The sequence below is a fragment of the Podarcis muralis genome, chromosome 7 (assembly GCF_964188315.1).
Source record: "Podarcis muralis chromosome 7, rPodMur119.hap1.1, whole genome shotgun sequence".
Taxonomy (NCBI): domain Eukaryota; kingdom Metazoa; phylum Chordata; class Lepidosauria; order Squamata; family Lacertidae; genus Podarcis; species Podarcis muralis.
In genome coordinates this window covers 87,649,254-87,664,964 of record NC_135661.1, presented here as the reverse complement: position 1 = coordinate 87,664,964, position 15,711 = coordinate 87,649,254, and the positions used below count along the sequence as shown (strand labels likewise).

At 48.5% G+C, this 15,711-nt stretch overlaps 1 protein-coding gene across 2 annotated transcripts in view; it reads left to right on the top strand.

Moving 5' to 3' along the window:
- LOC114601981 (cytochrome P450 2A13-like) overlaps positions 1-9,733 on the top strand; it is a 65,485-nt gene extending 55,752 nt beyond the window's left edge. For both annotated transcript variants that reach the window (XM_077932366.1, XM_028739656.2), the window contains exons 3-10: positions 1,368-1,530; positions 1,900-2,049; positions 3,666-3,826; positions 5,643-5,819; positions 7,542-7,683; positions 7,844-8,031; positions 9,073-9,214; positions 9,301-9,733. In XM_077932366.1, the coding sequence (XP_077788492.1) occupies positions 1,368-1,530; positions 1,900-2,049; positions 3,666-3,826; positions 5,643-5,819; positions 7,542-7,683; positions 7,844-8,031; positions 9,073-9,214; positions 9,301-9,482 (1,305 nt within the window). In that variant the 3' untranslated portion in view covers positions 9,483-9,733. The remainder of the gene's footprint in view (positions 1-1,367; positions 1,531-1,899; positions 2,050-3,665; positions 3,827-5,642; positions 5,820-7,541; positions 7,684-7,843; positions 8,032-9,072; positions 9,215-9,300) is intronic.
- Positions 9,734-15,711: the final 5,978 nt, after the last annotated feature.

Genomic DNA, 15,711 nt, shown 5'->3' with positions numbered 1-15,711 from the left:
ACGTCCAGTTTGCTACTCATACTGAATGACTGTGTTGCGAAATGACACATGTCTTTAAAAGTGTGTCGACAACATGAAAGGTTTGGAAAGCTCTGTTCTATAATGCGTTATCCACTTATCCATTTTCTGAATTGTGGTTAGAAAATCATTATTATATGCTGATGGTGAATGAAGATCACTCCAGTCTGCCAACCCAGCCTTCTCTCTTGTCTCATTGCAACTTTGATTCCCTTCTCCATCCCTCTGCCTAACGGTGCGTGGAAATGGAGGGAAGTGCCGATAGCTGATAGCCGCAATGGATCTGCTTTAGCTCCGCGGTTGGAGGCAGCAATGCCTCTGAATACCAGTTTCTGGAAACCACACGAGGGAAGAGCGCTTGAAGGTTTCCCAGAAGGTATGGTTACCAGGTATCCCCATTTCCCAGGGACAGTCCCTGGATTTACAAATCTGTCCCCGGACAAAATCTGTCCCCAGAATGTCCCCGGATTTCATTTAATGTCCCCGGATTTACAAATCTGTCCCCGGACAAAATCCGTCCCCGGAATGTCCCCGGATTTCATTTAATGTCCCCGGATTTATATTTGAAGTATTGTAGATTTATTAGTAGGGAATGGATGTTGCGTGATGGGTTCAACGGCACAAGACACATCATATGGGGACTTCTGGTGAGGCAAAATGGCAGGCGCCATGGCAGCGAGCAGCTCCTGAAGCCAGCCAGAGCCAACTGCTCTACCAGGCTGGCTCCGGGCTGCTGAGACGGCCACTGCTGCCGCCACTGCCGAGGGGGAACTGGGGACACCCGGTGTGTCAACTGGGGGAACCGCTGACCCTCCCACAACCAAAATCAAGCTGGGAGTGAGAGTACCTGGACACCTGCCCGACTGCCCAGTGGTGCTCCGGGGCCAGGAAAACCCCAGAGCCTACACAGGGAGAAGGAGGAGAGGAGAAGGAAGAGAGAGGAAGGAGAAAAAAGAGGGGAGCCCCGACTTTGCCGTGCCACTGCCGCCGCTGCTGAGAAGGAGAGGTAGGAGAGCACTGGGAGGGCAAGGACACGTGGCCAAGTCCAGGCCCAACCTGAGCCTACTCCACGGTGGCTAGCGCTCCAAGAGAGCAAGCTGGGACCCAGAGGAAGGCCACACGACAGAGGAGACCACAGAAGAGAAGATATTACTTAATAAATAAACATTTGTAATAACTTTTTTTTTGTCTTTTCAAAAAAAAAAGTGTCCCCAGATTCTTCGAAAAAAATCTGGTAACCTTACCAGAAGGGGCATCTGGTTGGTCAATCTGAGAACAGGATCCTGGACTCTAGATGTGCCCCTTTTTAACCTGACCCATCAGGCTCACCTTGTGCTCTCTTTTCACAGATCCGTGAGAAATATGGTCCTGTCTACACCATCCACTTAGGCCCTCGCCGTGCTGTGGTCTTGTGCGGATACGATGCCGTGAAGGAGGCCCTGGTGGATCAGGATGAAGATTTCAGTGACCGTGGAGAACAAGCCACGTTGGACTGGTTTTTCCAGGGTTACGGTCAGTCTCTTCTTGGGCAATCCTTGGTCAGAGCACATGATTACTGGCATTTATATGCCCTTTTTATCACGCTTAGCACTGGAGAGTCTTATTGGCCCTTCTCATGGTCCTATGCAGTAGATTATTGTTAAACCCCTCTTACTGAGGGAAGTCTCTCTCTCTCTCTCTCTCTCTCTCACACACACACACACACACACAACTTACACTTAGAATGTTCTCTCAAAAGCTGAAATTGGATCTTTCAAACCAGACCATATTCTAAAAAGCAAAAAATCTAATTTTTTTTGGGGGGGGGTCTCCATACTTTTGTGGTTTCAGCCGCAATGTCATTCAATCCTGCTCCTTATTCCTCACTCCTTTGCTTCTCAGGGGTTGGCTTCAGTAACGGGGAACGGGAAAAACAGCTACAGCGCTTCTCCATCATGACGCTGAGGAATTTTGGGATGGGAAAGAGATCCATTGAAGAGCGGATCCTGGAGGAGGCCCACTTCCTGCTAGAATCCCTGAGGGAAACAAAAAGTGAGCTCAGTTTTTGTAACTTCAAGAAATGTTGCTTCATGGGTTACAGGTGATAGAAATGTTTGGCAGTGAACTGAGTGTTTGAATGTTGGTCATCTGTAAGCCATTTTGAGAGTTGTTGATGAACGCCGAGGGCGAAAATAACAGATGAAGGAAAGCGCCATTAAACACATAGTGCTTTCTGCGAATTGAAACTCTCCCTCTCTCATATAATATTAGAAGCTGGACTCACACCTTGAAGGTGATCCATGGTAGATTCTTAGTAAATGAAAGATCATGCAGTTTTACACAAGGATGTTGCTGAGACAATCAGACAAGTGTTCAGAGACCAGGAGTTAGTGCTCAGAAGCTGAGCACTCCTGCTTCACCTCACAGCATAAGAACATAAGAAATTCCTGCTGAAATTCCTGCTGAAATTCCTTCTGAATCTAGCCAATGGTTCATCTAGTGCAGATGTTTAGGGTTTGAGGATTCCCAAACCCATCACACAGGAGGATTGGTCTTCTTAACCAATCCTCCTGTGTGATGGGTTTGGGAAGCCTTTCGCAAGAAATACCTCTGCTCACTCAGAGATGTATTTACAGTCTTTATTTACATGTATTTACAAGATGCAGAGCATAGCTTCATGCGTCCGAATTGTCCGTAGCAGATCCTGGAAGTGGGAGCTTTTGGCTCCTCCTCCAGGAAAGCAGCTTGTTGTTGTTGTTGTTTAGTCATTTAGTCGTGTCCGACTCTTCGTGACCCCCTGGACCAGAGCACGCCAGGCACTCCTGTCTTCCACTGCCTCTGGCAGTTTGATCATTGCCTTGCCGTGGCGAAGGGGCTTGAATAACTCAGAGAAGCTATGAGCCATGCCGTGCAGGGCCACCCAAGACGGACAGGTCATAGTGGAGAGTTTTGACCAAACGTGATCCACCTGGAGGAGGAACCGGCAAGCCACTCCAGTATCCCTGCCAAGAAAACTCCATGGACAAAGACAACAGGCATATAAAGAAGCTTAGGCAATCCCAAACACCTTCTTTGTTCCCTGTGTTTTAACCCTCTCCGGTCCTGCACGGAAGGAACTGGCATTGCCTCTCCCTCTGTGCCTGAGCTGGTAGAGAGGTGTTACTGCTCGCTAACATCAGGGAGGCTTCCCTCCACCTGAGTGCCTTCCCCTTGATCTCCACCCTCTGTTACTCCTGCCTCTTTTACAGGCTCCCATCCCTCCTCCTCCTCCAGCTCCAGAGCCTTCCCTGCCAGCTCCCTGACACCCTGCAATTCAGGAATCACAGCTAAAAAATCTGCAACATGTAGCCTACCCTCTGGAGCAGCAGAAAATGAGCTTACTCCATCCTCCGTATGAGAGCCCTTCTCCCACCACCACAAACCCAGGTCCAAATGGTCCTGTCCTGCACTTTCCCTGGAGGCCTTTAGCTCAGGTGGTTTTCTACCACTCCCATCATCTTAAGATGGACATAAGGTCAACTCCGGTGAGGTTTTCTGTGTCATGCTTGAGGCCTAGATTTCAACCCATAACATGGATAAGGCAAGGACTGGACAGCTTTGCAGGTCAATAGTAGCCTTGACTTGTTCCTGGGCTGAGTGACTTGACGGGGAGGGGTCTCTCTTTCTAGGTGCACCCTTTGACCCCACCTACATCCTGAGCCGCTCTGTGTCTAACGTCATCAGCTCCATCATCTTTGGCAACCGCTTTGAATATAAAGATGAGGAATTCCTCTCCTTGCTCACCACTATGCAGGAAACCTACCAGTTTGTTTCCAGCTCTTGGGGACAGGTAAATTGGAGGGGACGGGGAGAACTTCTATTGTGCGTTTGTGAATAATGCTATTTGTCTTGATCTGCTGAAGGCGTGGTACGCAGGACAGCCAGCTCTGTGTGGGGCTCTGTCATTACCCCCATGTCCAGCAGTGGTCAAGACCCACCAGAAGCATAATTGTATTATGAATCTGCTTGTTTGGTATGGATCAGGGACTGGATGAGATTGGATAAGCAAGAGGCATTAGAACTAGAAGGACATGACAACAGATTTGGCTGGCACGCATACTTATGGTACGGGAAAGCGAAGGTTCATAGAAGTTTTTACAACCATATAATCAGGAAATCACTAATGAGAGTATGGGAGAGATACAAAAACTTATTGGAACAAAAGACCCGTGGTGGCTTACACCACATGAAGCATTACTGCTCAAACCACTTGGAAAGAAAGGAAAACGGCTCACATATGTTGATTTATTAAAGGACCATGATGGAAAATGGAAATTAAGAGATTACGTTGAGATCAAAGACCACTTTCAGAGTTGGTTGCATTATCGACAACTATATGAAACACATAAAGAAGACAGTAAGAAAGGATTCAGTTACACAAGATCTAGGTTTCAAACGGAAGTGATTGAAGGGAAAGTGAAACTACTGAAGGCCGCATATAGCATACTATTAGAATGGGAGACAAAAGATGAAGAGGTAAAATCATATGATTAAATGGGCACAAGATGTAGGTCACAATATTATGATGGAAGATTGGGAAAAATTATGGAAAACTGATTTAAAATTTACAGATTGTTCCCTATTGAAGGAGAATTACACGAAGATTATGTACAAATGGTACACAACACCAATGCAGTTAGGGAAAATGTATAAAACTAGTTCAAATATATGTTGGAAGTGTAAGGAAAAATAGGGGGGGAAATAAGGATGATATGTTTCTGGATAATATGTTTTGTTTTAATTTTGAATAAAAAAATTAAACTAAAATAAAATAAAAAGACCGATCAGAAGCTGCAGCATCACCAACTAAGGAGCAAGATCGCATTCAGGGGTGTGAGTGATGGTGACTAACAAAGGGCCGCATTATATTCTTCCATACCACCACAGCCTGGACCAGAATTATCACGGGTGCCTTTCACGCCCGAACCAAATGCCGCCCCCCAGTACATCACAAATCCAGAAGCACAGGAACTCCACCAAGCATGAGACCATGAAATAATAATAATAATAATAATAATAATAATAATAATAATAATAATAATAATAATAATAATGTTTATTTATTTATTTATACCCCGCCTATCTTGCTGGGTTTCCCCAGCCCCTCTGGATAGCTTCCAACAAAATATTAAAAATACAATCACACATAAAGAGAGGACAAGTGCCTATCTTAAGAAACTAAGTTCTCCACAAGGGGCCAGAACCTGGGAGAGGCTTAAGAATAGTGTCAACATTTGTTGGAACAAGCTTTTCACTCTGAGCTCTCCATGGTGCTGCAACTCCTGATCTGCCTTGCTCTTTGGTCAGGCTCTGCCTGGAGCAACTTTACAATGTTGTTTCAAGCACACCCTCTGATTCCTCTTCATCCTTGTCCTCACTACATCCTTGTCCATCACAAAGGGGAAGTCAAGCCCTGAAGCTGTGTCTGTGACAGGTTTATAGCTTAGTCAGCACTTGGTACCAAGTTGTTTCTGTGCGGAGCTCAGAGGAACCAAGTGAAAGAGGAACTCCTGCTTCTGCCTGCCCCAAAAATCAATCTCAAGTCAATATCTGTTCTCTCTCTTCCTCCCACTAACTCTGGATTCCTCCAAACCCATCACACGCAGCTCTACGAAATGTTCTCGGGTATCATGCAGCACCTGCCTGGCCCACAAGAGAAAGCCTTCAAGAAGCTCTTGCTCATGAAAGAGTTCTTTGTGAGGAAGATAAAAGCCAACAAGGAGACCCTGGACCCCAACAACCCTCGGGATTTCATTGATTGCTTCCTAGTGAAAATGCAGCAGGTAAGATTATGTTCTTCTAAGTACTATGGTCAATTTCTGTGTAAGGAAACTTTGTAGACCCTGTTTCAACCAGGGAAATTTTGAAACTTGTTGTTGTTGTTTAGTCGTTTAGTCATGTCCGACTCTTCGTGACCCCATGGACCAGAGCACGCCCGGCACCTCTGTCCTCCACTGCCTCCCGCAGTTTGGTCAAACTCATGCTGGTAACCTTGAAAACACTATCCAACCATCTCGTCCTCTGTCGTCCCCTTCTCCTTGTGCCCTCCATCTTTCCCAGCATCAGGCTCTTTTCCAGGGAGTCTTCTCTTCTCATGAGGTGGCCAAAGTACTGGAGCCTCAGCTTCACGATCTGTCCTTCCAGTGAGCACTCAGGGCTGATTTCCTTAAGAATGGATGCGTTTGATCTTCTTGCAGTCCATGGGACTCTCAAGAGTCTTCTCCAGCAGCATAATTCAAAAGCATCAATTCTTCGGCGATCAGCCTTCTTTATGGTCCAGCTCTCACTTCCATACATCACTACTGGGAAAACCATGGCTTTAACTATATGGACCTTTGTTGGCAAGGTGACGTCTCTACTTCTCAAGATGCTGTCTAGGCCTGTCATTGCCCTTCTCCCAAGAAGCAGGTGTCTTTTAATTTCGTGGCTGCTGTCACCATCTGCAGTGATCATGGAGCCCAAGAAAGTAGAATCTCTCACTGCCTCCATTTCTTCCCCTTCTATTTGCCAGGAGGTGATGGGACCAGTGGCCATGATCTTCGTTTTTTTGATGTTGAGCTTCAGACCAATGTTGAGCTTCAGATCCAAGTTTTGAAACTTGGATGGCTTTAAAAGAAGATTCAACACATTGATGAGGAGAGTTCTATTGAAGGCTCCTGGCCAGCATGGCTGTGCCCTACTCTCCATGGCTTGGTTGCAACCATGCTTCTTAATACCGGTTTTTGGAAACCACGGGAGGGGAGAGGGCTCTTGTGCTCAGACCCTCCTTCCCAGTGGATCATCTGGTTGGCTGCTGTGAGAACAGGATGTTGGCCTAGATGGGCCTGATTCAGCAGGACTTCTCCTTTGCCTCTGTAGCCTTTCTGCACAAAGGGACTGTGTGGTTGCTCCCTCCCACTCCACCCAGCCATCTGTTTCCTACACAACCGTTAGGCTGCTTTTCAGAACTCCACGACTGTTCCTTCCCCCTCAGCCAATCAGTAGGGGAGAGAGAGCTTCATAGAAAGGAGGCAGTCAGGTGGCGCTGTGGTCTAAACCACAGAGCCTAGGACTGTTCCTTCCCCCTCAGCCAATCAGTAGGGGAGAGAGAGCTTCATAGAAAGGAGGCAGTCAGGTGGCGCTGTGGTCTAAACCACAGAGCCTAGGACTTGCCGATCAGAAGGTCAGCGGTTCGAATCCCCGTGACGGGGTGAGCTCCCGTTGCTCGGTCCCTGCTCCTGCCAACCTAGCAGTTTGAAAGCACATCAAAGTGCAAGTAGATAGACAGGTACAGCTCCGGCGGGAAGGTAAACGGCGTTTCTGTGAGCTGCTGTGGTTTGCCAGAAGCGGCTTAGTCATGCTGGCCACATGACCCGAAAGCTGTACGCCGGCTCCCTCAGCCAATAAAGCGAGATGAGCGCTGCAACCCCAGAGTCCTCCATGACTGGACTTAATGGTCAGGGGTCCCTTTACCTTTACTAAGTTATAAGTGAAACATCCTCTTTTCTCGTTTTTCTTCCGGCTAGGAAAAGGAAAACCCAAACACAGAGTTCTTCCAAGAGAATCTTGTTATGACAGCCCTCAATGTCTTTTTCGCTGGCACAGAAACGGTCAGCACCACCTTGCGCTATGGCTTCCTGCTTCTACTGAAATACCCAGAGATCGAAGGTGAATGGAGAAGGGGCTGGAAAGGAGGGTGGAGAGGTGTGTCCTTGCCTTTCTATGGCATGGTCCCTCTTTGTTTTCCCAGCTATGAGCTGGGATCCTTGTTTAGTTCCCTGAAGGTGCAAATGGCACTTTTGGTCACATCTTGCTGACTTCTCAACAGAGAAAGTCCACGAAGAGATTGAACGTGTGATTGGCCTGAATCGCATTCCCAACATGGATGACCGTCCCCTGATGCCCTATACGGATGCTGTGATCCACGAGATCCAGAGATTCTCAGATCTGGTCCCAACAGGCGTAGTAAGACGTGTGACCCGTGATACCCAGTTCCGGGGATACACCATTCCCAAGGTATTGTGGTTCTATTAATTCCTGAGACGAAGACTCTGCCATTCAGTACAATCTCCAGACATATTTTGAAGGCCAGCAAAATTCCCTTAGGTACCTCTGTCCCTGACCTATCTGTCATCACCGCTCTAGGGTTATAAGAGTCAAATCCAAAATAAGACCAGAAGAGCCTGTTAGATTTCTGTTATGCCACTGTGCAGTTTTTGGAGTCACAAGACTCTGTTTACATTCCAGACTGTTGGAAGTCTCACGGGAGACGGATGTTGATGTTACTGGTTTCCTGTTTCTTTGTTCCAGTTGTTCACTGACTCTCACAGAGAGCAAATGCATATTCTTTTCTGTCCTGCATAGTTAGAAATAAATGTAGCGATGTAGCACACATTTCTTGGCTCCTTCTACTGTTTGGATACTCTGAGTAATGGAGCAGCGTGCCTGAAGCCTCATCAGAGGCTTAGGTCATTAATCACCATTGGAGGAGGAGAGCCTGATGGATTAGGAAGATGCGACGAGGAGGAGAGCTATTACAGCTCAGTTGTACGGAACCTCCGACAGAGCCCAGCCAGATGACACTACATTAGGCCCATTTCTCTTGGTGCCTTCTTCCCCAAAGGAGTGGTGGTGGGTTTTCTTATGAGGCTGAAAGGTGGCTTAGTTCTAACTCTCCAAAAGCTACGGTATTTTTCACATGGAGTAGCTGTTAATTTAACTTCATGAAGGCAAAGTTATTACCAACCAGATATCTGTGGGAAGGCCACATAAACAGCACATTTTAATAATCATTGTCATCATCATCTTCTGAATATTAGTACTGGAGGGAGGCCAATGGACCATCACAGTTGCCTGCATTTGGGGACTCTCCTCAGAGGTGCGTGGCTATGAGGGCCGCCATGATAATTTTCTGCAGCACAGAACTGACCAGTACACTACTGGGCCTGGTGGTAGATAGCAGGATTTGCTCCTCCAAATCTCAAAATGATTTCTTGTCACCCAGAAGAATCTTCCATTTCTCCCATCTCTTCTCATTTCTCTCTGTTTCTTGTTCAGGGGACTGAAGTTTTTCCCATGCTCGGGTCTGTGCTGAAAGACCCCAAACATTTTGCAAGACCAGATGTGTTTGACCCCCAACATTTCCTGGATAAGAATGGGCAGTTCAAGAGGAATAAGGCTTTTATGCCTTTCTCTGCTGGTGAGTCCCCTTCCATTCCCAGACACTCCTTAACTGTCTATAACAGCACTGTGAAAGCCCATATTCACCTTCCTCCTCTTTCCTAGGGAAGCGCTATTGCTTTGGAGAACATCTGGCCCGAACGGAACTTTTCCTCTTCTTCACCAGCATCCTGCAGAACTTCCGCTTCAAATCTCCCATCCCTCCTGAAAAGATTGACATCTCTCCCATGCTGGTTGGCTTTTTCAGTGTCCCACGTTTTTATGAAATGTGTGCCATTCCCCTCTGAAGGTGATCAGGTGTCTTGGAGAAACAGAGTCCCATTGTCACCTACCTTGGCCACCCGACTGACAAAAGAGGGGACATTCTTCAACATGTAAAGGGCCAGAGCAGGTTAACCATCCTATGCCCTCATCCTTTCTTTTGAAGCTCCTCCATTATCTCTGTTTCCATTTGTGGAATTTCCTTCCTCTGCCATGGTTGTAGAATGCATCTAACATTACAGTCATACTTCGGGTTACAGGTGCTTCATGTTGCGTTTTTTTTTTTGGGTTACGGACCGCCGAAACCCGGAAGTACTGGAACGGGTTACTTCTGGGTTTTGGTGGTCGCGCATGTGCAGAAGCGCTAAATCATGGTTTGCGCATGCGCAGAAGTGCTGAATCGCAACCCGCGTGTGCACAGGCGTGCAGCTGTGGGTTGCGGACACTGCGGGTTGCAAACATGCATCCCTCACAGATCACGTTCGCAACCTGAGCATCCACCATGTGTATGTTTGTGTGTGTGTGTGTGTGTATGGCAAAGATGTGTATATAACATAACATCCACACTCGCATAGCAAGCATCAGATTGTACATCAACATGAATGATTCTTATTAATCCAGTGTCTAATGTCCCAGGTAGAGTACAGGTTTTTAAAAATGCCTCATGAATAGTCATTTGCAGGGAATAATATAGTCCAAGCCCTTTTGTGCAGATAGGTATTATCTGCAAATCAGCTTCAGCTGGTGCAGAATTTGGTGGCAAGGTTGTTCACTGCACCAAGACAGTTTGCAGATAAGGCCAATGAGAGCACTGGCTGCCAATTAGCTTCCGGGCCCAATTTAAAGTGGTGGATTTCCCCTATGAAGCCTTTGATGGTTCTGGACTGCAATATCTGAAAGACTGCCTCTCCCCATACAGACTGACTTAGACCCTGTGGTCATCATCTGATGCCTTTCTTCATGTGCTGCCTCCACAAGAGGTCCAGAGGATGGCAACACAAGAGCAGGCAGGGAAGCACTGGAGGGGGACAGACCACTGGTTTGGTATTAAAACCAAAAGGACAGCCTTGTTTTCCGTTGCACAGCCTTAGAAGAGGCATGTCTACAGAGGTCGTTGTGTAGAGCCAATGAACTTCAGAATTTCTATTTTTCTTCCTCATAATATTCTTTATAGGTTTTCATTTGCACACTCCACAGACGCATATTGTACAGTGGTACCTCTGGATGCGAACGGGATCCGTTCCAGAGTCCCGTTCGCAACATGAGCAGAATGCAACCCGCATCTGCGCGTGTGCCGGTTGCAATTCACTGCTTCTGCGCGCATGCGTGTGATGTCATTTTGAGCATTTGCGCATGCACGAGCGGTGAAACCCAGAAGTAACCCTTTCTGGTACTTCCGAGTCGCCACAGGACGCATCCTGAAAAGACATAACCCGAACCGAACGTAACAAGAGGTATTACATTTCACATTTACACCTGCTTCCCAGAGCCAACTTCCCTCCTTCCCTCTTCTGGCCTTTTATATCGCATCTAACTTTTTCTCATTGTCTTCATCCGTTTTGTATATTACAGTGGTACCTCGGGTTACATACACTTCAGGTTACATACGCTTCTGGTTACAGACTCCGCTAACCCAGAAATAGTACCTCGGGTTAAGAACTTTGCTTCAGGATGAGAACAGAAATCGTGCTCTGGCGGCGCGGCAGCAGCAGGAGGCCCCATTAGCTAAAGTGGTGCTTCAGGTTAAGAACAGTTTCAGGTTAAGAACGGACCTCCGGAACGAATTAAGTACAGTGGTACCTCTAGATATGAACGGGATCCGTTCGGGAGCCCCGCTCGCATCTAGAGGTAAACATAACTAGTGATGGCACATCTGCGCACGCGCACGTCGCTTTTTGCCGCTTCTGCGCATGCGCGTGATGTCATTTTGAGCGTCTGCGCATGCGCAAGTGGCGAAACCCAGAAGTAACGCACTCCGTTACTTCTGGGTTGCCATGGAGCGCAACTCAAACACGCTCAACTCGAAGCGTATTTAACCCGAGGTATGACTGTACTTAATCCGAGGTACCACTGTGTTGTTCTTCTTTTGTATTTGTCCATAGAGTGTCTATAGTCAAATAAATCCTCCTGTATATATAATTCCTATTGTCTGTCTATATCCATTTACAACTACCATTGGTTACATTGATCACATTGTACATTTTACTTTTTGTTATTTTCTTTATCCAGAAATTTTCTTTGTATTTCACATTATGAGGTTTATTTCAGTTCTGCTGGTTTCACTATTTCAGTGTTTCCCAACCACTGTTCCGCGGCACACTAGTGTGCCGCGAGATGTTGCCTGGTGTGCCGCGGGAAAAATTAAAAAATTGAAAGATTTTTTTTTAAAGTCAAATTTTCGATTGGGGCGCCGTCACTAGATGACCCCTGGGGTTCCCTCCCTCCCTCACGCTCTGCACCTCCCTCCTCCTCCTCCTCCTCCGGGGAGGCCCTTCCTGGCTCTCGGCCAAGGCTTGGCGGCTGCCACTCACTCACTCGCTCGCCCACCCGTCCCTCCATCCCTGCACCCGGCCTCTCCCCCTCCGTCCCCGGCGCGGGGGCTGCCGGGATCCGTAGTCCCCTCGCCCTTGGGCTCCGCGCCCGCGCGGGGTGCACGAACTACGTTTCCCAGCGTGGCCTGGCGGGCCGGGCGTTTTGTTTGAAGCGCTCTTCTCCCGGCCATGGAATGAGCGCAGCGGCGGCGGCCGGGCAGGCAGGGGCTCTTCTGCGCAGACCCCGCGCAGCCTGCCTGCGCCCCCCGGAGATCGGGCGGCAGGATGGAGCCCGGGGATCCCCGTGGAGGCGGAGCGGCGGAGGCGGAGGCTGCCCCCCAGGTAGGGCTGCGTCGGGGTTTTTTTATTTTTGCAATGCTGCATCCGCGCCGGAGGGGACGCATCAGACCGCGGGGAGACCCCTTGGCGGGCGTGCAAGGCAATGCATGCGTGCAGGCGTTGCATGGAGTGCAGTGCAATGCAATGGCAACGTGGCGCCCTGCATGCATGCATGCAACTTCCACCGGCGCTCCGGACTTGGCAGGTGAGGGGGGTCCCCAGTGGGCGGCAGAGAGAGCCGGGAGGGCGAAGGGGAGCCGGGGGGGGAGCAGCGCTGCTCCCCGAGCCGAGCCCGGGGGGAAACTTCGGCGTCGTTGCGCCGGGTGTTGGAAGCGGAGGCTGGCGGGGGCCCCTCACCTGCAAAACCTGGTCGCCTCTCATATATTTCGTGCATTGCATTCATCGCCCGCTTTCTCCTCCAAGGAGCTCCCGGGGGCGCGCGTGGTTCTCCCCGTGTTATCCTCGCAACAACAGCCCTGCGAGGTGGGTCAGGCGAGTGGCCCAAGGGAGCACCCAGGGATTGTCCTGGCCAGGTGGGGTGATTTGAACCCTGCTCTCTGCCCGGTCTTCGTCCTCATTTAGCCCCCACATGTGCATGACTGTGCATGACTGAGGTTTTCCCCCCTCGTCTTGGCTATGGTGTGAGTCTGTGCTGTTAATTAATGGGGTTCTGCCTTCGGAGAAGATGAGCCAGCCCTCAAGGAGGTGATTATGTAATTTGCTAGCAATTCATGTCCCTCCCGGCGTGACGCTGCGCGCTGACGTCACGGGGCTGTAATGGTGGTGTGCCTCGAGATTTTTTTCATGAAACAAGTGTGCCTTTGCCCAAAAAAGGTTGGGAAACACTGCACTATTTCACCTTATCCTTCCTATGTATGACATAAATTTTCCCCATTCTTTTTGAAATGTTTCATCACCCTGTTGTCGAATTTCCCACGTTAATCTAGCTATTTCTGCACATTCCATTACCTTCTGTCGCCATTCTTCTACTGTTGGTACTTGCTGTTGTTTCCAAACCTGGGTTAGCTTTGCACTTCAGAATTTCAGTTTGCCACAACACCTGGACCCTAGGAGATTTGGATAGAGATAGCTCTGCGATGATATTGGCACAACTGCACAAGGGTCCATTTTGTGCCCACTAGGAGGTTGTACAAGGACCGCTTCTCTGCATACAAACTATCCTGGACTTTGTGTTCATCATCTGAGGCCCTTCTTTGTCTGCCTCCTCCGCGAGAGGGCTGGACGGTGGCAACATGAGAACGGGGCCTTTTCTGCAGTAGCTCTGCAGCTGCGGAATGCTCTCCCCAGGGAGGTTTGCCTTGTGCCTTCACTATATATATTTTAGGCACAAGGTGAAAACGTTTCTTTTCAACCAAAACTTTGGCTGATTGATATTCTACAGCCATTTAATATGTGCCTGTGGGAAGTGGGGGTATTGTTTCACTGTTTAGCTTTAATAATTTACTTGTGTTCTTATCTTGTATTTTATTCCATGGACCGCCCAGAGATCTTAGGATGACGGGATGTTGTTGTTGTTGTTTAGTCGTTTAGTCGTGTCTGACTCTTCATGACCCCCTGGACCAGAGCACGCCAGGCACTCCTGTCTTCGACTGCCTCCCGCAGTTTGGTCAAACTCATGCTGGTAGCTTCGAGAACACTGTCCAACCATCTCGTCCTCTGTCGTCCCCTTCTCCTTGTGCCCTCCATCTTTCCCAACATCAGGGTCTTTTCCAGGGAGTCTTCTCTTCTCATGAGGTGGCCAAAGTATTGGAGCCTCAGCTTCAGGATCTGTCCTTCCAGTGAGCACCATAATTCAAAAGCATCAATTCTTTGGCGATCAGCCTTCTTTATGGTCCAGCTCTCACTTCCATACACCACAACTGGGAAAACCACAGCTTTAGCTATACGGACCTTTGATGGCAAGGTGATGTCTCTGCTTTTTAAGATGCTGTCTAGGTTTGTCATTGCTTTTCTCCCAAGAAGCAGGCGTCTTTTAATTTTGTGGCTGCTGTCACCATGAAGCATGGCTGCATGTCAGCATGAAGATAAGGAAAAGGTACCCCTGCCCGTACGGGCCACTCTTGCCAGACTCTAGGGTTGTGCGCTCATCTCACTCTATAGGCCGAGAGCCAACGCTGTCCGCAGACACTTCCGGGTCACGTGGCCAGCGTGACGAAGCTGCTCTGGCGAGCCAGCACAGCACACGGAAACGCCGTTTACCTTCCCGCCAGTAAGCGGTCCCTATTTATCTACTTGCACCCGGGGGTGCTTTCGAACTGCTAGGTTGGCAGGCGCTGGGACTGAACGACGGGAGCGCACCCCGCCGCAGGGATTGCCATGCAATCGGCAAGTCCTAGGCGCTGAGGTTTTACCCACAGCGCCACCCGCGTCCCGTAGCATGAAGATAGCCAACCTCAAATTATCAGATAGGGAGCCCTCAGTTTCTTTGCACGGTGCGCTTTAAGGGTCAGAAAATGTTGACCCAGATGGCTGATATGCTGCAGGGAGAGGTTTAGAGAATGTCACTTGGGCAATAAAAAGAAACAGCCAACTCCAAAATGCCTGTAAGCTGCAAGTAAACTTGAGATAAATCTGACCACTTGGTGTTTCAAAATACCAATGAAGGAATTCTTGTTTTGATAGTTGGCTAGAGCACAAATAAATGGTCTCTTGCCCCAGAACTGGACCATTCACATTTCTGTAGAAGGGAACCTTCTGGGCAAATGAAGGAGCTTCCAAACATTTCTCTCCCCCCCCACCTCCTTCTCCCTCCCCCACCTCCAAATGACCCAAAAGACCTCTCTGAAATATGCAAAAATAATTCTGCAAGGAGGCAGCAAAAGTCTCCTGTCCCAAGGACCAGAGGGCAGGTGATCTTTGATGGGGTGACTTCCCCGTGCTGTTGTCCCTCAAGGGCCAAGGCCACCACTTTCCTTTGGAGCTGGAGCTGTGACTTGCCCCCCGAGGTCAACGTATGAAGGGAGCCAGCCAAGACAGGTCAGAAGCAGAATCCAGGAATTCCCAAAGGTCCCTATATAATAATAATAATAATAATAATAATAATAATAATAATAATAATAATATATTTATTGTCATTGCCCCCTCTCGGGGACAACGAAATTACTTGACTGCTCCATAAAAACACTAATTAAAACAATACAGTATAGTACAGCAAGGAAGATTAGATGACTTTCAAAGTCCAGGCTTCCCATTCGTTCTTGTCTTCATCGTCCTGTATCTCCGTCCCAAGGGCAGAAGCTCGAAGAGACAGTGACCAGGATGCGATGGATCTTTTACTATGTCCAGTGTCTTCCTATGGCACCTTGTGGCATAAATCTGCTCTAAGGTGGAGAGTGGGCAGCCAACAATGCTCTCTGCTGCCTTA